We start from the raw sequence: 26,941 nt of genomic DNA on the forward strand, positions 1-26,941 counted from the left end.
AAGCAGATCAGAGAGTAAGAGAGAGAACAGGAGGCTAGAGAATAGAACATGGAGATCGAGAGTGGAATAAGACTGCCATCTGCTGGCAGTAAGCAGAACCATGTGCAATATACTGCATGGTTCTGAGAAATCAGCTCAAAACAAACACTCACACACAAAAATAACCTGTTCAATACCCAATTTCATACAGACAAAACGCATATAGAAAGCTAGTGAATCTATATTTTATGTTAACCTTTCCTCTGCATCTTCAGCTGTGATCTAACTGCTATCTTAATTGTATAATACAGTGTTTACAGTGAGCATGTCTATAGGGACAGTGCAGTGAAATCAATGGTGTGCAATTGTGTTCATTTCTCTCTCTGCCAGCAGATGGTGTATGAGAGCACTGTTCACCATAACATGATGTAACGGTTTGCCCACTGCCATGCATCTTACTGGCAGTGACAGGGGGGTTTAATGTGTGGTCGTGTGATCTAAAGGAAGTACCTTGAACATATGGAGAGTAGACCCTCCATATACACAATAAATTGCAGTGCGGGTGTGTGTGTATGTGATACGTATATGCTTATTTGACTGTACTACTGTATATGACTATGTGTGAGTATGTAATATATGTGAGTGTGTGTGTGTCCATGTCTGTCTTGACTCCTCACCTGGACGAGGTAGTGTGAGCAAAGACTGAGCAGTTCCAGCAGCTGAAGGTGACTTCCTGCCGACAGAACATCCTGAATCACCCCTGGTTCCAGCATTATCTGAGGAGAGGACCTGAGTGAGACCACTTCCTGTCCACCTCACACACTGCTCGCCTCCCCAGACAGACAGGTTCCATCCCAAATGACACCATATTCCCTATATAGTGCCCATAGGGTTCCGGTCAAAAGTAGTGCGCTATGTATGGAATAGGGTGCCATTTGGGACGCATTCAAATGACAGAAGCGCTCAGGGACCAGTGGTCACTTTATATAATGCTGCTGATTCATGTGTGTGGGTGTGTGACTGTGGTCTCAGGCCAGGCGTGTTTTTTGTGTGCAATAGCATTTTAACTAATGTGATTTCACTCATGTGCTACTGAAAGCATTTGAGAGGCATTATTTGCGCTGTGTGTTCTTCAATAGACTACATGTGTTGGTCCCACTTTATATTCAGTGTCTATAAAACATGAATTTAAAGGGTCATTACATTGCAGTTACAGTGGTATTATACATTGTTATTCACACACAGTCATTCTTCTTACAACTGTGATACGTACCACATTTCCACGTAATTGCCATGCAAAATACATTATTTTAGCAACGTCAAATAAAAAGTAAGACTAATATTTATAATATGCGTGCGTGCGTCCTCTCAGCGTAGACTATATAGCAACAGCATGTCTGCTAAACCCCATGGCCCCTGACATGTGGCCCGCTGATTCCAGCAATGGGCTGTGTGGTTGTTTACTGAAATGAGCATATTGCTCACGTCTCATCATCTCAGCAGACAGAAACGGACCGGCAGCCGGCTGCTGACCTACATCAACACAACTCCCCCTGCTCATTTCCACGGTGGAAATGCAATTAGGAATAATTATGAGCTAGCCAGCCTTTCACTGCTGGGCCACAGGGCATAGATCTCCTGACTCCTCACCGCAGAGTGAAAGAGGGAGAGAAAGATGGAGGGGAAGAGAGAGAGGGAAGAGAGAGAGAGGGAGGAGAAAGCGTGGGGGGGTGTGGGGGGGGATCAGGTTAGATATCACATCCATGTAGAGACTATAGCAGGTGGACTCAACCACTATTTAAGAAGGTCCAGTCACACAAATGTACTAGATGGCAACGGTCCGGATGGATATTGCCATTTATCAGCATAGTAACAAACCCCCACATCACGACTCATATGACCCCAAAATGCTCAAACTGTTCACATCCCTTTCCTTGGCGGAGAGAAAACTTCAGCATTTTAAAGCAAATTTCCTGCAATTCTACACATTTTGTCATGTTTTATGTGCGTTCATATGATACCTGAGGGACTCAACAAAATCAATGGGGGAACCCTAGGGGTCAAGTAGCCGGACCGCGATCGGCCAGTTGAGTATGGCTGGGCTATAGCTTTAATCAGCTAACGAAAAGCTGAAAACTGTCACGCTTAGTTAGTGTAAGCCTGGATAGTTGTGAGATATGTTTGTGTGTACAGTTCAGTACAGTACCTGTGTGAGGACACGTGTGGGGTGGCTAGCTGTAGATGAAGGTGCTACTGTAGACTCACCTGTCCTGTGTAGGCGAAGTCTAGTGCATGTTTCAGTCCCACACTGGTCACTCCCTGAAGAATCACCTCATCTGCCTCACTCTCCACCATGCACAGACTGAACATGGCCTGAGAACACACACAGACAGAGACAGACAGAGAGAGAGACACACACACACACCTGAGCTATAAATAGGCTGCAGCACAGCGGAAAGACAAAAACACCCTCATAGATGTGGGAAGTAGGGGTGCTGAACCACCCCCTGAGATATCCTAATAATAATAAATACGAAAAATAGTGTACAGGGCCTTTACTAGTCCTGTATTAGTGTACCGATGTAGCCATCTGTTCCACAAGCAAAAAAAAAAGAATACTTTATTGCCCATTGTCTTAGAGAGAATGGGCAATAAACTTGTTGCTTGATCAGGACAGACAGGCAGGCAGGCAGGCAGGCGGGCAGGCAGGCAGGCAGGCAGGTAGGCAGGCAGGTAGGCAGGCAGGCAGGACCCCAAGGGGTTGAAAGCACAAGGACTACCATATGATTTCACACAGCAACTACCCTCCAGTTGCAGGCTCACTCTTGGCCTATCCAGTTCATTGGACATAGAGATTATGTAGAGATCATGTGTTTCTTTGACACCCATTTTCCAAGCTATATTTATCACTATCCGACACACAGACTGGTTACTTCCTGGTCCTGATCTTTTTCTGGGAAACACTGCATTAATACACACACACACAAACACAAAGACAAAGTGAAATCAAAGCCCCAGAGAAAGCAGTCGCCTGGCCCTGAGCCTGCTGTCCTGTGCCTGATGCCGTGTGCTCTCCAATCAAAGCAATTGATTGGTGTCACAGTATGAGATGATGGCAGAGCCATTGATCAGGGATGGAGGAACAGGGGAAGCGGCAGGGTGATAGATTAGTCATGTCTTTAATTCACAACTAAAATAATCAAGGACTCCTAAATCACACTAGCCTGTGTACCAATTTGTTTGCGCTTTCATGCCACACCTTGTCATGCGAGGGAGTTGACATGACAGCACAAACAGATCTGGGACCAGGCTACAGTCACATCACTACAACCTCAGAGCAGAGGATACTCCTACCCCTGTTTTCCATTAGGACTGGTATTTTGTGGGTGTAAGCACTAGTGTTGTTCTAGGTAAATTGTGTTTCCATAGCTAACGCAGTCTCTACTCTATAAGGGATTGGGACAACCACTTTTCATTTACAAAAGCCGCTGGGCCAGACGGATTACCAGGACGTGTACTCAAAGCATGCGCGGACCAACTGTCAAGTGTCTTCACTGACATTTTCAACCTCTCCCTGACCGAGTCTGTAATACCTACATGTTTCAAGCAGACCACCATTGTCCCTGTGCCCAAGGAAGGGAAGGTAACCTGCCTAAATGATTACCGCCCTGTGGCACTCATGTCAGTAGCTATGAAGTGCTTGAAAGGCTGGTCATGGCTCACATTAACAGCATCCTCCCGGACACCCTAGACCCACTCCAATTCGCATACTGCTCCAACAGATGACGCAATCTCAATCGCACTCCACACTGCCCTTTCTAACCTGGACAAAAGGAACACCTATGTGAGAATGCTGTTCATTGACTGCAGCTCAGCATTCAACACCATAGTGCCCACAAAGCTCATCAATAAGCTAGGGACTCTGGGACTAAACACCTCCCTCAAACTGGATCCTGGACTTCCTGACGGGCCGCCCCCAGGTGGTAAGAGTAGGCAACAACACGTCTGCCACGCTGATCCTTAACATTGGGGCCCCTCAGGGGTGTGTACTTAGACCCTCCTGTATTCCCTGTTCACCCACGACTGCGTGGCAAACACGAATCCAACACCATCATTAAGTTTGCTGACGACACAACAGTGGTAGGCCTGATCACCGACAACGATGAGACGGCCTATAGGGAGAAGGTCAGAGACCTGGCAGTGTGGTGCCAGGACAACAACCTCTCCCTCAATGTGAGCAAAAGAAAGGAGCTGATCGTGGACTACAGGAAAAGGAGGGCTGAACAGGCTCCCATTAACATCGACGGGGCTGTAGTGGAGCGGGTCGAGAGTTTCAAGTTCCTTGTTGTTCACATCACCAACAAACTATCATGGTCCAAACATACCAAGACAGTCTTGAAGAGGGCACGACAAAACCTTTTCCCCCTCAGGAGACAGAAAAGATTTGGCATGGGTTTCCAGATCCTCAAAAGTTTCTACAGCTGCACCTTCGAGAGCATCTTGACCGGTTGCATCACCACCTGGTATGGGAAACTGCTCGGCATCTGACTAAGGCGCTACAGAGGGTGGTGTGAATGGCCCAGTACATCACTGGGGCCAAGCTTCCTGCCATCCAGGACCTATATAATAGGCGTGTCAGAGGAAAGCCCATAAAATTGTCAGAGACTTCAGTCACCCAAGTTATAGACTGTTTTCTCTGCTACCGCACGGCAAGCGGTACCGGAGCGCCAAGTCTAGGCCCAAAACGCTCCTCAACAGCTTCTACCCTCAAGCCGTAAGACTGCTGAACAATTAATAAAATCGCCACCGGACAATTTACATTGACCTCCCTCCCTTTTGTACACTGCTATCTATGCATGATCACTTCGCCCCCATCTACATGTACAAATTACCTCAACTAACCTGTACCCCCAAACACTGACTCTGTACCGGTGCCCCTTGTATATAGCCTCGTTATTGTTATTATGTTACTTTTCATTTTAGTCTACATGGTAAATATTTTCTTAACCAACAGTGCAGTTCAAGAAGAGTTAAGGGCTTGTAAGTAAGCATTTCAAGGTACATTCTACACTTGTTGTATTCGGCACATGTGACAAAGTTTGATTTGATTTGATTTTGTGCAAATCTATGCGTTTTCTTATGATTTGGTTGAGTATAATTGTGTTGCTGTCCCGGGGGCTCTGTAGGGTCTGTTTGTGAACAGAGCCCCAGGACCAGCTTGCTTAGGGGACTCTTCTCCAGGTGTATTTCTCTGTAGGTGATGGCTTTGTTATGGAAGTTTTGAGAATTGCTTCCTTTTAGGTGGTTGTAGAATTGAACAGCTCTTTTCTGGATTTTGATAATTAGCGGGTATCGGCCTAATTCTGATCTGCATGCATTATTTGGTGTTTTACGTTATACAGAGGATATTTTTGCAGAATTCTGCATGCAGAGTGTCATTGTGGTGTTTGTCCCATTTTGTGAATTCTTGGTTGGTGAGCGGACCCCAGACCTCTCAACCATAAAGGGCAATGGGTTCTATAACGGATTCAAGTATCTTTAGCCTAATTGGTATGTCAAATTTTATGTTCTGTTTGATGGCATAGAAGGCCCTTCTTGCCTTGTCTCTCAGATCGTTCACAGCTTTGTGGAACTTACCTGTGGCTCCGATGTTTAGGCTGAGGTATGTATAGTTTTTGTGTGCTCTAGGGCAACGGTGTCTAGATGGAATTTGTATTCGTGGTCCTGGCAACTGGACCTTTTTTGGAAGACCATTATTATTTTTGTCTTACTGAGATTTTCTGTCAGGGCCCAGGTCTGACAGAATCTGTGCAGAAGATCTAGGTGCTGCTGTAGGCCCTCCTTGGTTGGGGACAGAAGCACCAGATCATCAGCAAACAGTAGACATTTGACTTCAGATTCTAGTATGGTGAGGTCAGATGGTGCAGACTAGTGCCCTCGCCAATTCGTTGATATACTGCTCAAAAAAATAAAGGGAACACTTAAACAACACATCCTAGATCTGAATGAAAGAAATAGTCTTATCAAATACTTTTTTCTTTACATAGTTGAATGTGCTGACAACAAAATCACACAAAAATAATCAATGGAAATCCAATTTATCAACCCATGGAGGTCTGGATTTGGAGTCACACTCAAAATTAAAGTGGAAAACCACACTACAGGCTGATCCAACTTTGATGTAATGTCCTTAAAACAAGTCAAAATGAGGCTCAGTAGTGTGTGTGGCCTCCACGTGCCTATATGACCTCCCTACAACGCCTGGGCATGCTCCTGATGAGGTGGTGGATGGTCTCCTGAGGGATCTCCTCCCAGACATCCCAGACCTAAAGCATCCACCAACTCCTGGACAGTCTGTGGGGCAACGTGGCGTTGGTGGATGGAGCGAGACATGATGTCCCAGATGTGCTCAATTGGATTCAGGTCTGGGGAACGGGCGGGCCAGTCCATAGCATCAATGCCTTCCTCTTGCAGGAACTGCTGACACAGTCCAGCCACATGAGGTCTAGCATTGTCTTGCATTAGGAGGAACCCAGGGCCAACCGCACCAGCATATGGTCTCACAAGGGGTCTGAGGATCTCATCTCGGTACCTAATGGCAGTCAGGCTACCTCTGGCGAGCACATGGAGGGCTGTGTGGCCCCCCAAAGAAATGCCACCCCACACCATGACTGACCCACCGCCAAACCGGTCATGCTGGAGGATGTTGCAGGCAGCAGAACGTTCTCCACGGCGTCTCCAGACTCACGTCTGGAGTCTGTCACATGCTCAGTGTGAACCTGCTTTCATCTGTGAAGAGCACAGGGCGCCAGTGGCGAATTTGCCAATCTTGGTGTTCTCTGACAAATGCCAAACGTCCTGCACGGTGTTGGGCTGTAAGCACAACCCCCACCTGTGGACGTCGGACCCTCATACCACCCTCATGGAGTCTGTTTCTGACCGTTTGAGCAGACACATGCACATTTGTGGCCTGCTGGAGGTCATTTTGCAGGGCTCTGGCAGTGCTTCTCCTGCTCCTCCTTGCACAAAGGCAGAGGTAGCGGTCCTGCTGCTGGGTTGTTGCCGTCCTACGGCCTCCTCCACGTCTCCTGGTGTACTGGCCTGTCTCCTGGTAGCGCCTCCATGCTCTGGACACTACGCTGACAGACACAGCAAGCCTTCTTGCCACAGCTCGCATTGATGTACCATTATGGATGAGCTACACTACCTGAGCCACTTGTGTGGGTTGTAGACTCCGTCTCATGCTACCACTAGAGTGAAAGCACCGCCAGCATTCAAAAGTGACCAAAACATCAGCCAGGAAGCATAGGAACTGAGAAGTGGTCTGTGGTCCCCACCTGCAGAACCACTCCTTTATTGGGGGTGTCTTGCTAATTGCCTATAATTTCCACCTGTTGTCTATTCCATTTGCACAACAGCGTGTGAAATTTATTGTCAATCAGTGTTGCTTCCTAAGTGGAGAGTTTGATTTCACAGAAGTGTGATTGACTTGGAGTTACATTGTGTTGTTTAAGTGTTCCCTTTATTTTTTTGAGCAGTGTATATATGTTGAAGAGGGTGGGCTTAAGCTGCATCCCTATCTCATCCCCCGGCCCTGTTGAAAGAAATGTGTGTGGTTTTTGCCAATTTTAACCTCACACATGTTGTTTGTGTTCATGGATTTTATAATGTCGTATGTTTTTCCCCCAACACCACTTTCCATCAATTTGTATAGCAGGCCCTCGTGCCAAATTGAGTCGAAAGCTTTTTTGAAATCAACAAAGCATGAGAAGACTTTGCCTTTGTTTTGCTTTGTTAGTTTGTCAATTAGGTTGAACAGGGTGACTACGTGGTCTGTTGTACAGTCATTTGGTAAAAAGCCAATTTGACATTTGCCCATTACATTGTTTTCACTGAGGAAATGTACGAGTCTGCTGTTAATGATAATGCAATGGATTTTCCCAAGGTTGCTGTTGACGCATATCCCACAGAAGTTATTGGGGTCAAATTTGTCTCCACTTTTATGGATTGGGATGATTAGTCTTTGGTTCCAAATATTGGGAAATATGCCAGAGCTGAGGCTGATGTTAGAGAGTTTAAGTATAGCCAATTGGAATTTGTGGTCTCTATGTTTTATCATTTCATTTAGGATACCATCCACCCCACAGAACTTTTTGGGTTGGAGGGTATTTTGTCCTGTAGTTCATAACATGTAATTGGAGAATCCAGTGGGTTCTGGTAGTTTTTAATAGTTGATTCTAAGATTTGTATTTGTTCATGTATATGTTTTTGATGTTTGCTCTTTGTTATAGAGCCAAAAAGATTGGAGAAGTGGTTTATCCATACATCTCCATTTTAGACAGATAACTCTTTGTTTAGAGTTTTCCCAGAGGTGGTTAGATTATATGGATTCTTCAATTACATTGAGCTGATTTCTGACGTGCTGTTCCTTCTTTTTCCCTAGTGTATTTCTGCATTGTTTTAGTGATTCACCATAGTGAAGGCGTAGACTCAGGTTTTCTGGGTCTCTATGTTTTGGTTGGATAGGTTTCTCAATTTCTTTTTTAGGATTTTGCATTCTTCATCAAATCATTTGTCATTGTTGTTAATTTTCTTAGGTTGTCTGCTTGACATTTTTAGATTTGATAGGGAAGCTCAGAGGTCAAACATACTGTTTAGATTTTCTACTGCCAAGTTTAGACCTTCATTATTACAGTGAAACATTTTGTCCAGAAAATTGTCTAGAAGGGATTGAATTTGTTGTTGCCTAACTTTCCTTCCATCTATAGCATTTCTTAATATTATTCAGTTCCTTTGGCTTTGATGCCTCATGATTGAACAAAGCTCTGTTCAAGTAGAGTGTGATTTTGCTGTGATCTGAGAGCGTTCAGTCAGAGACTCTGGGCTGAGGTCAGTGATAAAGTAGTCTACAGTACTACTGCCAAGAGATGAGCTATATGTGTACCTACCATAGGAGTCCCTTCGAAGCCTACCATTGACTATGTACATACCCAGAGTCCGACAGAGTTGCAGGAGTTGTGACCCATTTTTTGTTGTCGTCGTTGTGTCTAGGGGGGCATATGAGGGAGGTGTTTGTCCCCGTGTGTTGAGGATGTCAGGTTCTTGTCCAGTTCTGGCATTTAGCTCGCCACAGACTAGTACATGTCCCTGGGCCTGAAAATTGTTTATCTCCCCCTCTAGGATGGAGAAGCTGTCATCGTTAAAGTATGGGGATTCTATTGGGGGGATTTAGGTAGCACACAAGGAGATTTTTCTCTGTTGAGATCATTTCCTTATTCATTTCTAGCCAGATGTAAAATACCATGTTTCTTGTAGGATGACAATGTCTGTATTTCCATTTTCTTCGATGAAGTCTGGGCTCCTGTTCTTTAGGCCAAAAGCAGATGACCTCAGACCTTGTGTATTCCAGGATGCGATAGTAAAAGCTTTGTGTTCCATAGTGTCTAGTGTTGTTTTCATGTGGTTTAGGCTCGGGCCATTACAGTAGGTGTGAGCAGAGCATGTTGAGCATCTGATACATACCTCTTAGTTCACAGGATGGAGCTTGGGCGGGTGTATTAGTGGGGGTTGGGCCTGTTGCTCTGCTCAAGGCCTGGGCATATGTGCAGCTTTATTAAAGTAGACTAAAAACAGTTGCATGCATTCGTGAATTGCGATGTATTTATTGTTTAGGCTAATTATCCAAAGCTCCCTTTGTTATTAATCATTAAAACTAAAATGATTGATTGCATTTCAAAGCATGAATGTCTCGGATGCTGTGTGATGGCATGAACGAATGACTGATTGATTAATACAGTAGCCTATATATTGAAACATAGGAGTAAGTAAGTTATGGTATTTCGTCTAAACAGGACTTGCTCTTAGTCCTACAGCTCGCTGGTGGTTATACAAGGCTCTTATACAAAGCCTACTATTGATAATAACATTACATATTATTATAACCTGGAGGGGTTTTTTTCTAGGCAAAGATATTTCAACAAATCCAGGCAATAACAGGGCTACAGTGATAACTCGATCTTGGTTCCCAAGTTTCTAAACCATACCAAACCCTCTTTGGGCTAGTGTCTCCTAAATATTTGAATTGAGGAAATGTGATAATAATTTGAATATTTTTGCGATCCCCAGTAGACGTTCTAAATGCCCCCCAGCCTTCAGATGTGAGCTAAATAGTGCACTTGCACTTGAGATGCGTTTTAAGGCTAAGGATGCGAAAGTGAACTTATCATTTCCAAACGTTTAAAGTCAGTTGTATGCTGATTTGCGATCTATTAACAGCATAATTATTAGGATATTAAATAGGCGCTACAGGCGCTATATTTTTGAATTGATGCATTATTCAATTCATACGCACAAAAAAATGTATGAACAAAAGCATTCACTGAGAAAGTTGATACATGTAGGCCCTTCATATATAGGCTATGCAGAGCAACTTCGTTCAATTTATCAAATCAGTTATTGTTGACCCAAAAAAAATGACAGATGTGGTGTTTTGTGCTTGTGCACATAACTACATTACCCGACCACCCCCAGTAAAACTAATCCCATACGAATAGGGTTTAAGGCAAGGGCTGTTGCCTCGTCTCTGACGCTGATGCCTCCGCCATTGTCCTCAATCCAAATATGCTGGTTCATTTTGCTATTAAGCACATAGCAACATAGGGAAAGCCGCCTATTCACTGAAGATTATGTTTCATAACCACGGACAACGACCATATCCAACGCGTCAGAAAGCTCACGTTATAAAATAATATTCGGTTTATTAGTGTTGCACCATTATTTATAATATAACCATACACATCTTAGAAGTGATGGACTGTGCCATCCCTGTGGCCTCCGCAATGGAGTAGTCCACTGAGACATGGGCGAATCAGACGGGTGTCTTTGATGTCTCGGTCGACCAACAGCCTATCGACCAAACAACTAAATGGGGCCAGCCCTAAGATTTTCACATGGGGATAATTATTTATTTTTTAACATGTGAAACGGCAAATGTGATTTTCAACATGGATCTATTCAAAACAGTTCCCTTGTAATGAGGTTTTCGCAGTAGGCTATAGGCCCAAAACATTATCACTGCATATTGGCTTTGCTTGAATTGCCCTGCCAATGCATTGTTGTTCTTCTCAGACCATTTCAAAAATATACAGTACCAGTCAAAAGTTTGAACTTTTACATTGTAGAACAATAGTGAAGACATCAAAACTATGAAATAACACATATGGAATCATGTAGTAACCAAAAAAGTGTTAAACAAATCAAAATATATTTTATATTCTTCAAAAAAGCCACTGGTCTAATGTCCATTGCTCATGTTTCTAGGCCCAAGCAAGTCTATTCTTCTTATTGGTGCCCTTTAGTAATGGTTTCTTTGCAGCATTTTGACCATTAAGGCCGGATTCACACTGTCTCCTCTGAACAGTTGATGTTGAGATGTGTCTGTTACATGAACTCTGTGAATCATTTATGTGGGCTGCAATTTCTGAGGCTGGTAATTGTAATGAATTTATCCTCTGCAGCAGAGGTAACTCTGGGTCTTCCTTTCCTGTGACGGTCCTCATGAGAGACAGTTTCATCATAGCGCTTCATGGTTTTTGCAACTGCACTTGAAGAAACTTTAATACGTTTTTGGAATTTTCCGGATTGACTGACCTTCATGTCTTAAAGTAATGATGGACGGTCATTTCTCTTTGCTTATTTGAGCTATTATTTTACCATGTAGGGCTATCTACAACACAACTGATTGTCTCAAATGTATTAAGAAGGAAAGAAATTCCACAAATAAAAACTTTTAACAAGGCATACCTTTTAATTGAAATGCATTCCAGGTGACTACCTCATGAAGCTGGTTTGCTTGATTGACTAATATACACTACATGACCAAAAGTATGTGGACACCTAGGCGGTCAGCACTCGGCTGTCCCGTTCTGTGAGCTTGTGTGGCCTACCACTTCGCGGCTGAGCCACTGTTGCGCCTAGACGTTTTTCCACTTCACAATAACAGCACTTACAGTTGACCGGGACAGCTCAAGCAGGGTAGACATTTGACGAACTGACTTGTTGGAAAGGTGGCATCCTATGACGGTGCCACGTTGAAAGTCACTGAGCTCTTCAGTAAGGCTATTCTACTGCTAATGTCTGTCTATGGAGATTGCATGGCTGTGTGCTCGATTTTATAGACCTGTCAGCAACGGTTGTGGCTGAAATAGCCGAATCCACTCATTTGAAGGGGTGTCCACATACTTTTGTATATATTGTGTATGTGCAGATATACTGTGCATGCGGACTGTACTGTATATGTTCCATGTCCTCTGAAGCCAGATGTGCACATTACACTGACATTACATACTGGCACAGAAGATGGCGTCATACTGTAAGGCGGCCGTCTTTCGAGTTCTGACACAACTTTGCTTCTTTTGGCGTTTATCTTTATTTTTTGGGATGAAATGTATCTACTATCAGTTCTTATGATCGACAAGAACTTTAAAACATCAGATTGGCATTTACTAACCTCAATTCCGGCTTCAACTTCGACTCATCTGCTGTTAGTGTAATTCCGACCCAATTTTCGGGCTACCCAAGGCGAAATGCCGTCGAAACAGATTGCAGGAGAGGGGGAGTCCTGGCAAGATTTAGGCGCAGGGATAACCGGCCACCTCTTCCCTCCATTTTATTGGCCAGACACTTGATAATAAGATGGATGACCTCCAATCGTGAATTTGATATCAACAGGACTCTCGAACTGCAATATTCTCTGCTTTTCTGAAACATGGCTTTCGGGAAAAGATACCCATGGATGGATTCTCCATTCACCGAGCGGACAGGACATTGGATTTAGGGAAATCCTAGAGGGGGAGGGTATGACTCTTCATCAACAGCAAATGGTGTGCTGACTCTAGCCCAGTGGAAGTATTGACGCATTGTTCACCCGTCTTAGAATACCTGATGGTTAAAATGTCTTCTATCACCTGAGAGAGCTTTCAGCTCTTATCATGACTGCTGTATATATTCCACCTCAGGACAAAAAAAACAACAAGCTGGCACTTAAACTGTACAAGGCTATAAACAAGCAGAAAACCATGAACCTGGAAGCTGCTTTTTTGGTTGCCGGTGATTTTAATTCTGCGTCATTAAGACACGTAATACCCAACTTCCATCAACATGTCTCCTTTGCCACTAGGGCTGATAAAGTCCTAGACCACTGTTACTCTACTCACAAGCAAGCATACAAGGTCCTCCCTCATCCCCCGTTCGGCAATCAGATCATGACTCTATACTCCTGCCTACAAGCAGAAGCTCAAACAGGAAGTACCCGTGACGTGCTCCGTAGATAAATGGTCCTCTGAATCAGAGGCTATGCTACAGGACTGCTTTGCTAGCGCTGACTGTACCCGGACTCCGCAGATAGCATCGACAACTAACCACCTCCGCCACCGGCTTCATTAGGAAATGCATCACCGATGTCCCCACAGTGAAGATCAAAAGCCCTAGATTAACACCAAGGTTGCAGCTAAATTAAAGGACAGGGCTACCACACACAGGTCTATCGCAACCAACCCAGAGACTACGGCTGAGGACAAGAAATCCTGCTACGACCTCCACAGAACCATCAAACAAGCAAAAGGACGAAATAAAAACAAGGTGGAATCCTATTACACAGGTTCCGACGCCAACCGCATGTGGCAGGGGCTACAGTCCATTACAGATTACAAAGGAAGAACCAGCAGTGATCTGCCCAACGATGCGTTTCTACCAGACGAACATAATGCATTTTATACATACTTCGACAAAAACACCAAGCCGTGCATGAGGGCCCCCGCCGACCCAGAGGACGACGTGAGTAAGGTTTTTAAAATCAGGTCACTTGCATGGCCGCAGGCCAGACAGTATTGCAGGACGTGTTCTCAGAGCATGCACAGAACAGCTGGCAGGCATATCTACGGTCATTTTCAACCTCTGCTTGTCCCAGTCTGTAATCCCCACATCTCAAGCTGACCAGCATTATTCCTGTTCCCTAGAACTCTAAGGCTACATGCCACAAAGACTACCACCCTGTATCACAATCACCAACTGCAATAACATCTGCTAAAGACTTGTACGTGACCAATACAATTTGATTTGATTTAAGTACTTTGAAAGGCTGGTTATGGCACACATCAACTCCATCATCCTAGACACCCCTAATCCACTCCAATTTGCATACCGCCCTAACAGATCCAAAGGCGCAATCTCAACTGCCCTCACCCACCTAGATAAGAGGAATACGTGAGAATGCTGTTCATTGACTAGAGCTCAGCATTCAACACCATAGTCCCCTTCAAGCTCATCACCAAGCATGGGACCCTGGGACTGAACACCTCCCTCTGCAACTGGATCGTGGACTTTCTGACGGGCTGACCCCAGGTGGTGAGGGTAGGCAACATCACCTCCGCCACGCTGACCCACAACATGTGGGCCTCACAGGGGTGTGCGCTTACTCCCCTCCTGTACTCCGTGTTCACCCACAACTGCGTGGTCATGCACAACTCCAACACCATCATCAAGTTTGCTGACGACATGACGGGGGTAGGCCTGATCACCAGCGAAAATGGGAAGGCCAACAGGGAGGAGGTCAGTGACCTGGCAGTGTGGTGCCAGAACAACCTCTCCCTCAATGACAGTAAGACCAAGGAGCTGATCGTGGACTACAGGAAACAGGGGGCGAGTACGCTCCTATCCACATCAACAGGGCACTAGTGGAGCAGGTAGAGAGCTTCAAGTTCCTCTGTGTCCAAATCACTAAGGACTTAAAATGGTCCACGCGCACAGTCGTGAAGATGGCACGACTGTGCCACCTCCCCCTTGGGAGGTTGAAAAGATTTGGCATGGGCCCTCAAATCCTCAAAAAGTTATACAGCTGCCAAACTGAGAGCATCTTGACTGGCTGCATCACTGCTTGTTATGGCAACTGCACCACCCTCGATCACATGGTGCTATATAGGGTGGTGCAGAACACCCAGTACATCCCTGGGGCAGAGCTCCCTGAGATCCAGGACCTCTATCAGGCGGTGTAAAAGGGAGGCCCGGAAAATTGTTAAAGACTCCAGCTACCCAAGCCATAGACTGTTCACACTGCTTCCGCACGGCAATCAGTACCGGAGCAACAAGTCTGACCCAAACAGGCTCCTAACCAGCTTCTATCTCCAAGCCATAAGACTGCTAAACAGATAACAAAATGGCTACACGGACTATCTGCATTGACCCTTTTATTTTATTTGTATTTTTGCACTGACTCTATGCACACTCACAGTACTGACTCTACACACACACACACTCATACTGACACTCCAACACACACGCTTCATTTGCTCACACACACATTACACACACTAACACAGTCCCATACAATCATCAAATACGCTGCTGCTACTCTGTTTATCATATATCCTGATGCCTAGTCACCTGACACCCTATACATATCTACCCTTACCACTCCAGTATCCAGCACATTGTATGGTATTGGCACTGACCCTGGATCTGAGCCTGTATATAGCTTACATACTTTCTCCTGTTCTTATTGTTTCTATTTCTCGTGTGTTTTTGTACTAATTTACTTATAGTACTAGTGATATTGATTATTGCTTTGTTAGGAAAGAGCTTGCAAGACAGGCATTTCACTGTACTTGTGCACGTGACAATACAACTTGAAACTACACTCTTAGAAAACAGGGTTCCAAAAAGGGTTATTCGGCTGTCCCCATAGGAGAACCCTTTTTGGTTCCAGGTAGAACACTTTTTGGTTCCAAGTAGAACTCTTTTGGGTTCCATGTAGAACCCTCTGTGGAAAGGTTTCTACATGGAACCCAAACGGGTTCTACCTAGAAGCTAAAGGGTTCTTCAAAGGGTTCTCCTATGGGGACAGACAAATAACAATTTTTTTCTAAGAGTGTAGTGTCCTCCCCAGGTCCAAACTCACCCGGAAGTAATCGCTGCACGCCGCCAGCACTGCTTTATGGGCGTGGAACTTCTGGTCGCCGGCGACCAAGGTGACATCACAGAGTAGGCCATCCTTCCTCTGCTGGTTGAGGGCGGAGAGGACGGAGTCCTGGTGAGACTTGGACTGGCATAGCCTCTGGTCTGTTACCAGCTCCTTCCCACTGGGAGGGAGGGACAGAGGGAAGGAAGGAGTGGGGGAGAGAGAGTGAGGGAGAGATATCAGTCAAGGCTGTGGGAAAATCTCTGTCTCTCGTCTCTCTGCTCATTTCATTTTAGAAATTTAGCAGATGCTCTTATCCAGAGCGACTTACAGGAGCAATTAGGGTTAAGTGCCTTGCTCAAGGGAACATGGACAGATTTTTCACCTATTCAAGTCAGGGATTCAAACCAGCGACCTTTCGTTACTGGCCCAACACTCTTAACCGCTAGGCTACCTGCCGCATCTCCTTGTTTGTCTCTCTTGTTCTCCTAGCTGTCCATTTCATATGTCTGTTTATTAGTCAACTAGCTGTCAGTCCTTTTTTCTGCCTGTCTGCAGTTTGGTCTGTCACTACAAATAACTAATTACTATTGAAGGTATGTGAACACAAGTCTGGTGTGTGTGTGTGTGTGTGTGTGTGTGTGTGTGTGTGTGTGTGTGTGTGTGTGTGTGTGTGTGTGTGTGTGTGTGTGTGTGTGTGTGTGTGTGTGTGTGTGTGTGTGTGTGTGTGTGTGTGTGTTCTCAGGGTTCGTGGTAGAGCGCTGGAGTCCCCTGCTGGTCACCACTAAGGCTCAGCAGTTGTAGTTCAACATTGTCAACGGGCTGCACCTCCCTAACTCTCTGTCCAGGCTGGACAAGGCCCTGAGGAACAGCCTGCCCCTCTACCGACAGTGTGTGTGGCCCTGACAGAGTAATACCCCGGGAATGAGGGACATGTCGCCACAGGCTGAGAGGCAGAGCAGGATTATAATCTGACAGAGAAGTGTGTGTGTGAAGGGGGGGGGGGGACTGCTCTTACCACACTTGCCAACATGCTGCCCCACTGAAGCTCAGACCAGCCATGCCAGACCAAGGTTGATCAGAGGTTAGTTAGCTCACCACATATACTACAGTTAACACTGCAGATGGCATTGCAAACTCTCTAAAGGGCAAAATGAGTCTCACACCCAATTACAAAATGCTGGAAACAGTTGTAGAGCTGTGTGTGTGTACGGATTCACCAGTTTACAGATTTACCTGACACAAGGTTCAGATGGCATGCTCCCGGAGAAGGAGAGAAGAGGTGGAACAGTATTCTGTGATTCCTGAGGGCTGCAGTTACTTCCTGCATTAGCCTGGAAAGAGAAACAGATGAGGTACATTTCAATCAATTTGGATCAACTAACTGCCTACCCCTAATACAAAGCAGACTGAAAATCCACTTGAAACTGCGAGGCACTTCAGCTTAATGAATAGAATGAAGCAGACACTTTGTGAATTAGCCATCGGCCAAGAAAGACCACGACCTGAGTTTCCAACTGACTCTCTGTGGTTAAGAATAGAATATGTTTCTAAACATATTATCCGTAATAATGGTAGCGTCCACATTAATGTAGAAGGGTTTAGAAACATATTCTATTCTTATTTACAATAAAAGTGACTCCAAAAATCACAATATATTATTTACCCTTAAATTTCTATTGGGCACAAATTTATCGGAAACACAACCAAAACAAACAGAAAATGCATCCAACAAATGTGTAGAGTCACCCGCTTGATGTAGTCAATGCGTGCTAAGAATATGGGACCAAATACTTCACTTTTTACTACTTTAATACACATAAGTGAATTTGTCCCAATACTTTTGGTGCCCTAAAATGGGGGGACTGTAATTTCTAGACAGTTCACACGAAATGGATGAAAATACCCTCACATTAAAGCTGACAGTCTGCACTTTAACTTAGTCATTGTTTGATTTCAAGTATAGAGCCAAAAGGTGAAAAAAATGCTTCACTGTCCCAATAATTATTGAGGGCACTGTCAGGGCAAAGCCACTGCAGGGCCTGGAGGGGCTATTTTAGATAAAAAATAAATAAAACAATGTTTTTAGTAGCCTATTCGCCAATAATGCGATGTGTGCACTTGATTCAGTTTCCCTGCATCCCGGGTAGGTGAAGTGTTCCCATTTTGAACCATTTTATTTGTCTGAAGATTCAAACTCTTTCATCATTTTATCTCCCCAGAGAGCTAAATCAGGTGCACCTGTAGGCATATCGCTGGCCAATCAGATAGACACTGTGATCTAAGCTACAGCAGCTACCACAAGCCCACAGCAAATTTAATTGGAAATATAACTTTGCCCTGTGGTTCTCCGCCCATACACTATAGTTAGGCCATTGATCATTTAACTGATATCACACAATACACCGTAGGCGTACTTGATCTCCTGCGCCCAGCCGAGAATTGCACTAGGCTTGCATTTTGACTAAGAAAGTGATCTTGACTAAGAAAAAGGTTGTTGGCCACTGTTGTAGTCTATACAGGCTATAGTATGGCCTATTATGTGTATTAATTAGCATACTGTTATAATTTACGCTTCCTTTGATGTTGTTTAATATGCAGCATGTAACTTAACGCAAACCTGATCTACTTTGATTGGCCTCCGTGACAGTGATTAAAATGGTTACACTTGTGGCCGCCTAGCCTACTATCTCCTGGTCGCTGAGCCAGTGATCTGATAGGTTGCCAAGTCATATCAGGACATTATGATCTAGTCTCAGTCTCGTTACTTAAACTAGGACTATGGTTTATTATGTGTCTAGTTGCATGTTTAGATTAGTTTAGTAAGATTCCCATTAGCTACTGAACATGCAGAAGCTACTCTTCCTGGGGTCCACATAAAACGTACAAATACATGACAAAACTACAGAGCAGTAATGGACAAGAACACCATAAGATATTACATTGAGAAAAAATAATTAAGAAAAAAACAGTTAAGAAAGTCACCAAGAGACAACAAAAATACAATTTACACTACTCATATACACTGAGTGTACAGAACATTATGAACACCTGCTCTTACCATGACATAGAATGACCAGGTGAATCCAGGTGAAAGCTATGATCCCTTATTAATGTCCCTTGTTAAATACACTTCAATCAGTGTATATGAAGGGGAGAAGACAGGGTAAAGAAGAATTTTTAAGCCTTGAGACAATTGAGACATGGATTGTGTATGCGTGCCATTCAGAGGGTGAATGGGTAAGACAAAAGATTGAACTGCCTTTAAACGGGATATGGTAGAAGATGCCAGGCACACCGGTTTGATTGCGTCAAGAACTTCAACGCTGCTAGGTTTTTCATGCTCAACAGTTTCCTGTGTGTTTCAAGAATGGTTCACTACCCAAAGGACATCCAGCCAACTTGGCACAACTGTGGGAAGCATTGGAGTCAACATGGGCCAGTATCCCATTCCCTGTGGAATGGTTGACACCTTGTTGAGTACATGCACCGAAGAATTTAGGCTGTTCTGTGGGAAAAACTAAAAATTAGGAAGGTGTCTTAATATTTTGTACACTCAGTATATACACATATGCATATTCTTATATACAGTACAGTTAAATTAGATCTTTAGAAAAAGGCACTGTGATACATGTTTTTATCCATTTTTTTAAGCTAAACTTGCTTTTTGCCCAAGTAACCTCTTGTGGCAGAGCATTCCACGATGATATGGCTCAATACATAACTGAGCGATGCATTAAAATCTGTTTTTGGTTTAGAGACCGTGAAGAAACCTGTAGTGGCGTGTCTGGTGGGGTATGTACAGTGCCTTCGGAAAGTATTCAGACCCCTTGACTTTTTCCACTTTATTTTAGAAAAGGGCTGTAACGTAACAGATTAAATAAAAATCCTCAGCATTCTACACACAATACCCCATAATGACAAAGCAAACAGTTTTTTTTTTTAATGTTTCCAAATTTATAAAAAATAAAAAACAGAAATACCTAATTTACAAAATGTATTCAGACACTTTCCTATGAGTTTCGAAATTGAGCTCAGGTGCATCCTGTTTCCATTGATCATCCTTGAGATGTTTCTACAACTTGGAGTCCACCTGTCTATCTACATATATATTATTATATTTTTAACAAAAATTGGGGGGGGGGGCTCCAGAGTGGCGCAGCGGTCTAAGGCACTGCATCTCAGTGCTAGAGAAGTCACTACAGAACCTGGTTCAATTCCATGCTGTATCACCACCGTTCGTGATTGGGAGTACCATAGGGTGGCGCAGAATTAGCCCAGCGTCGTTAAGGTTTGGCCGGAGTAGGCAGTCTTTGTAAATAAGAATTGGTTCTTAACTGACTTGCCTAGTTAAATAAGGCCAGACAAAATTGTTTCACTGTTTAACGGATTTTCCCCCCAGAAAAGTGAGGCGAGTGAAATAAATAAATAATACATTAAGTGGATAAGGAATAACAGTACTTCACATTGTCCTAGGCTATATGGACATGAACAATAGGAGAAATATTCAGAGTGATTTTCAGATAATTTTTTATTAATACACAAACTAACATTCATAAACATTCACATAGAAATTGCATTCTATCATACATCCTATCAGATTAAAACATTTAGAAAATAGAAGTAATGTATGAATGTATCAGTTCATTAATCTACTTAATTGTGTAGCCTAACAAATTCAAGAATGATTGACAAATAATTGTAATCAAATTAAAATGTTGACGCATAATAAAGAGTTCATTACCTGAATGCATCTATAGCCTAGGCGTTACCAAAATATCCATACAAATATGATTAGGCCTCTCATAGACAAGGCCTTGTAGAAAGAGGGTCAATCAAGATAGGTCTGCCAAATTAATGTAGCATTGGAAAAAAATACATAAATCCAGCCTTAGAGTATACTCTATCATCATCAACAACACAAAATGCTTATAACATGCACTAAATTCGAGCCCTGTAACTTTGCTCACCGCATCCTCCTTCGATTGTCTCGTCTGGCTGCCACGAAAAGCCCCCATCTGATTGGCACCAAGTGTGTGCGTTCCACTGGCGATGTACTTTGCTGGACATGTTGGCTGTTCTCGGCAGGGCATCATCACTTCAAACGCATTCCTTCGTGGTTATCGGTTGGCCTACTACTATTACTGGTTGTACCGGTAAAATGTAAATTATGAATCGCAAATCACCATACAGCTGACACACTTCGATTTCATCAATAATTTTGACTTTAATTTGGTTGTCCAAAATACTATGAGCTTGCACTGCGTATTTTGCCGATGAATGCCCTGATCTTTGGCCAGTCAATTGGTTCAATGACATTGTTGTTTCGTCTATTAAATCGCATCTAATCTGAAAATGATGCAATAAAACATGAATTTAACCGACTGTTTGTTTATAATGAGGAACGTCCCACGTTTAACCTGGACACATAAATAGTAGGAATTTGCGCTGGCTTCAGCCATTACAGCATGAGAGAGAAATGAAACATCTGTACATGGCCTGCAGGTGCGAGCGTGTGTGTTTCACTGTCCAATCCGAGTCTCGAACATGGTCAACTTGGGAAAGCGTCAAGGGACAGTGGACAGTGCATTATAAACAAAGAGCCACATATATTGGCCAAAAAAAGAACACATCAGATTTTTTATTTTTAGTATTATATATATATTTTTTTCGGGGTGTGGAGAAAAGAGAGACGGGGCATCCGTTAAACAGTAGTTCAACTTTGTCCGGCCTAAAGGTTAAATAAATAAAAAAAATATGGTCCCACAGTTGACAGTGCATGTCAGAGCAAAAACCAAGCCATGAGGTCGAAGAAATTGTCCTTAGAGCTCAGAGACAGAATTTTGTCGAGGCACCGATCTGGGGAAGGGTACCAAAAAGTGTCTCCAGCATTGAAGGTCCACAAGAACACAGTGGCCTCCATCAATCTTAAATGGAAGAAGTTTGGAAGCACCAAGACGGAAGCCACTCCTCAGTAAAAAGGCACATGACAGCCCGCTTGGAGTTGCCAAAATGCACCTAAAGGACAGACCATGAGAAACAAGATTCTCTGGTCTGATGAAACCAAGATTGAGCTCTTTGGCCTGAATGGCAAGCGTCACATCTGGAGGAAACCTGGCACCATCCTTACGGTGAAGCATGGTGGTGGCAGAATTATGCTGTGGGGATGTTTTTCAGCGACAGGAAGACTAGTCAGGATCGAGGCAAAGATGAACGCAGCAAAGTACAGAGAGATCCATGATGAAAACCTGCTTCAGAAAACTCAGGACCTCAGACTGGGGTGAAGGTTCACCTTCCAACAGGACAACGACCCTAAGCACACAGCTAAGACAACGGAGGACTGGCTTCGGTACAAGTCTCTGAATGTCATTGAGTGGCTCAGCCAGAGCCCGGACTTGAACACGATCCAACATCTCTGGAGAGACCTGAAAGTAGCTGTGCAGCAACGCTCCCCATCCAACCTGACAGAGCTTGAGAGGATCTGACGAGAAGAATGAGAGAAATTCCCCAAATACAGGTTTGCCAAGCTTGTAGCGTCATACCCAAGAAGACTCGAGGCTGTAATCACTGGCAAAGGTGCTTCAACAAAGTACTGAGTATAGGGTCTGAATACTTATGTAAATGTGATATTTCACTTTTTTTAATACATTTATCAGACATTTGTTTTGCTTTGTCATTATGGGGTATTGTGTGAATATTGATAAGGGAAAAATAGTATTTTAATAAATACGGCTGTAACGTAACAAATGCTTTCCGAATGCAATGTAAATATGTTTGAGGTGTACGTAAATAGATTAAACAAGTGGTTAGGCATTTTGAACTTACAAATGTTTATTAAAAAGACTAGAATAGAAGTAGTCAATTTCTCTACAACCATGAAAGACTATCATTGTTGATGATGTTAGTTCTGTGTGTGCGGTAAGGGCAGGGTGTGCTGCTTTGTTTTAAGACAGCTGCAGCTTTGCTAGGTCTTCCTTTGCTGCACCTGACCATATTACCGGATAGTAATTGTGGTAACTTACAAGGATTAGCCACACGCATTTCAATGTTCATTGGCTTTACTTGCAAACTACAAAATAAAGGGGGTACTGCCATGTACAAACGGTAGAAAACGGGAGAGCGATATACCAAACTCAACATGAGGTACTGTCCTGTTAATACTGTGCCAACTCTGGTTGATGACATCACAGCCAGGTAAACAGCAATGTCCATAATAACCATGCTCCCATGAATAGTAATACTACTATACTTCAGTTAAGTACACCACCTATTCAGTAGGAATTATTTATATAGTGTCCACACCATAACACTTCTCTCCCCTTAAGGTATTTTCCTCGCAGGGGGACTGAAATTAAGCATACAAGTCAACAACAAGTGTTTCCTTTTCTTTTCTTCACAATACTTTAGAACTTGTGCTAGTGTTACTGCAACTGTAAACAAACAAAGATAAGACCTTTTTCTTTCAACTAGGTCTGCTTTTCAAACACTAACACCATGAGTCTCCTAGTCTCAACTATAGCGTCAGTCTGTCAGGAGGCTTGTGACTACGCTGTGATCTGCACAGTACTCCTGGTGTGCCACGAGACTCCGGTAAGGTGTGTCCTAGTGGAGCTGGGTCTGAGGGCACAGGAGTGGGTCAGGTGTTTGAAAGAGAGTCCATCACCCTCTCCTGGAGCCACTGAATGGCCGTTCCTCAGAAACAGTTCCCTGTGGTGTTTGAACTTGTGCACTATCACCCACTTTGGAGCAAAGCTCTGTAGCATTGGTGAAGATATCCGCTTGATCATATCACAGATCCAACACCATTAGAATAGACTCTAATTGGTTGAGTGATAACCTGGGTCATGTTACAGGTATTAGTCACATATCCTCTTGAGCTCTTGGTGGCCTATAGCAGCACCCTAAAAGAAGAGGCTTCAGATGAGGCAGGTGAACCTGCAACCACAGCACTTCTACTTCATTTGTCATGAGATCCTCTCTGAGCTTTACAGGAATATGGCCCTCTCTATGAGCTTTACAGTAATATGGCTCTGAATATATACGGCAACACCTCCCCCGTAGACATTTTATAGACGTTATATCCTTGTATTCCTACTGCTGTAACATCGAAGGTGCTGTAAAAGTGAGTCTCAAAAATGTCTAATACTAAATATCGATATTATCTAAGATTAGCAAATTACTAATTTCATGAACTTTGTTTGAGGCTACATACACAATCAGTGCACACAACAGAACAGTGTACTGTCTACACTCGGTTTGTTGTTTTTATGAAATAGTTCTCTTTTAAAATCATAGCTAAAGTTATTGCTATGGATTCCGCGACGCGGTTAGCTTTTAAAGTGGGACCGCATGTTTGTGATCCGGATTCCTGTTAAGTAGCAGTTAGTTCCTAGCCGTCATGAAATAGAAGCAGGCTAACGCTAGCAGTGCTAGCCCACTGGTGTTTTTATCCACGGCTGGGCACGAATGCTTTAGTGAGATGATTTCCACACAATCACAAGATGAAGATGAGGTGTAACTGAAAACTGGACAGGGATTTGTCAGCACTAAATCAAATCAAATTGTATTTGTCACATGCGCTGAATACAACAGTGAACAGTGAAATGCTTACTTATACAAGCCCTTAACCAACAATGCAGTTTTAAGAAAATACGAACACAAAAAAGTAAGAGATAAGAATAACAAATAATTAAAAGAGCAGTAGTAAATAACAATAGCGGGGCAATATACAGGGGGTACCGGTACAAAGTCAATGTAATTGAGGTAATATGTACATGTAGGTAGAGTTATTAAAGTGACTATGCATAGATAATAACAGAGAGTAGCAGCAGCGTAGAGGGAGAGGGCAATGCAAATAGTCTGGGTAGCCATTTGATTAGCTGTTCAGGAGTCTTATGGCTTGCGGGTAGAAGCTGTTTAGAAGGAACTTGGACCTAGACTTGGCGCTACGATAACGTGCGGTAGCAGAGAGAACAGTCTATAACTAGGGTGGCTGGAGTCTTTGACAATTTTTAGGGCCTTCCTCTATACACTGCCTGGTATAGAAGTCCTGGATGACAGGAAGCTTGGCCCCAGTTATGTACTGGGCCATACACACTACCCTCTGTAGTGCTTTGCAGTCGGAGGCCGAGCAGTTTCCATACCAGGCAGTGATGCAACCAGTCAGGATGCTCTCAATGGTGCAGCTGTAGAAGCTTTTGAGGATCTGAGGACCAATGCCAAATCTTTTCAGTCTCCTGAGGGGGTATAGGTTTTGTCGTGCCCTCTTCACGACTGTCTTGGTGTGCTTGGACTATGTTCGTTTGTTGGTGATGTGGACATCAAGGAACTTGAAGCTCTCAACCTGCTCTACTACAGCCCCGTTGCTGAGAATCAGGACGTGCTCGGTCCTCCTTTTCCTGTAGTCCAGAATCATCTCCTTTGTCTTGATCACGTTGAGGGAGAGGTTGTTGTCCTGGCACCACACGGCCAGGTCTCTGACCTCCTCCCTATAGGCTGTCTCGTCATTGTCGGTGATCAGCCCTACCACTGTTGTGTCATCAGCAAACTTAATGATGGTGATGGTAAATGCACCACCATCAAGCAGCTTAGGGAAGAGATCCTCCTGTGAGCTGTAGTCCAGGCAAACCGAATCTCAGTTATAAATGCCTCCTATAGCAAAGCTGTTGATGAGTCGGGTGGAGTTGATCTGCCCCAATCCAACAGACAGATGTTAAGCTCAACTCTGCAGCTCACAGGAGACTGGACACTTAAAGGCGTAGGAGATAGGAAAGGCAGTCTGGCTACCCTTCATCTGTCCGAGAAGATCCAATCCAGCTCTAAAACAGTTTTGGCCCGCTTGAGCCGGACCTACCAGCCCCGGCAGTCAGCACGAATCCTGGGAGTACCCCAGCAGCCGGTGGCCGCCTAGTGGCACCCTTCCCCCGTGGCCACCACAGTTCAGGAGGTTGCTGACTCAAGACAGAAGGGTCTTTGGCCATCTTCCACCATCCTGGTGTTTCCAACACCATCGGAATTTCGGGATTACGATCTTGTCTCATCGCTGCAACTCCCCAACGGGCTCGTCCTCCGAAGCATGACCCACCAAGCTGCGCTTCTTAACACCTGCTCGCTTATCCCGGAAGCCAGCTGCACCAATGTGTCGGAGGAAACACCGTTCAACTGACGATGAGCTCATCCTGCAGGCGCCCGGCTTGCCACAAGGAGTTGCTAGAGCATGATGAGCCAAGTAAAGCTCCCCCGGTCAAACCCTCGCATAACCCGGATAGCTGGGCCAATTGTGAGCCGCCCTATGGAACTCCCGGTCACGGCCGGTAATGGCACAGCCTGGGATCGAACCTCAGGCTATGGTAACGCCGATGCAGTGCCTTAGATCGCTGCGCCACTCGGGAGGCCCATTCACATAGGTTTTAGGCGATCTGAGGGAGGACTACAAATATATATATTTTTTAAACACCTCGCTAGCACAGGGAAGAGAATAATTATCTCCTGCCCCCTCCTGTGCTATCGGAGGGATTCGGAACATTTCAGCTGACTCGTTGCTCTAAACGAGTACCTGAAGAAACTTTGCAATGACAGGAATGTCTCCTTTTGTGACAACTTTGATTTGCTGTGAAAGCAATTAGCAGTTTTAAAAAAAGAGACGGGACTCATCCTAACCGCAGGGTTTCCAGGATTATTTCCAGTAACATCAAACTGTTTTAGAGACCGACTGACAGGGTCTGGTAGTGCTCCAGTCCTCCCTGTCAGAGTAAACCACAGAAGACTTGGAAAGCATATCAACTCCTGTAAAAATGGCACTATGGTTATTGTGAGTAACCTAATTTATGCTCCTCTAACGCCGCCTTCTAGTGAGTTTATACAAATTGTCATATCCTACCATTCTGATCGATTAGAGACTGGCAGAAAACGTTCATAATTTGGTTGTTATTCCATTGGTTACCTTTCCAGGGGCAGAGTGGCCTACACTCATTGAATATGGAGCTTTTAAATGTTAGAGAAATCACTATT

The 26,941-nt window shown here is 44.1% G+C and overlaps 1 protein-coding gene across 2 annotated transcripts in view; it reads right to left on the bottom strand.

Moving 5' to 3' along the window:
- The window catches only part of klhl32 (kelch-like family member 32), a 46,068-nt gene that overhangs the window by 13,457 nt on the left and 5,670 nt on the right, over nt 1-26,941 (bottom strand). Inside the window, exons 2-5 of one of the 2 annotated variants that reach the window (XM_029738149.1) lie at nt 17,168-17,265; nt 15,932-16,112; nt 2,245-2,352; nt 657-755 (exon numbers count right to left, since the gene is read on the bottom strand). In XM_029738149.1, coding sequence (XP_029594009.1) covers nt 657-755; nt 2,245-2,352; nt 15,932-16,112; nt 17,168-17,190 — 411 coding nt within the window. In that variant the 5' untranslated portion in view covers nt 17,191-17,265. The remainder of the gene's footprint in view (nt 1-656; nt 756-2,244; nt 2,353-15,931; nt 16,113-17,167; nt 17,266-26,941) is intronic. The other variant, XM_029738150.1, reaches the window with a different exon arrangement.

The sequence above is a fragment of the Salmo trutta genome, chromosome 37 (assembly GCF_901001165.1).
Source record: "Salmo trutta chromosome 37, fSalTru1.1, whole genome shotgun sequence".
In the NCBI taxonomy this organism is placed as follows: Eukaryota; Metazoa; Chordata; class Actinopteri; order Salmoniformes; family Salmonidae; genus Salmo; species Salmo trutta.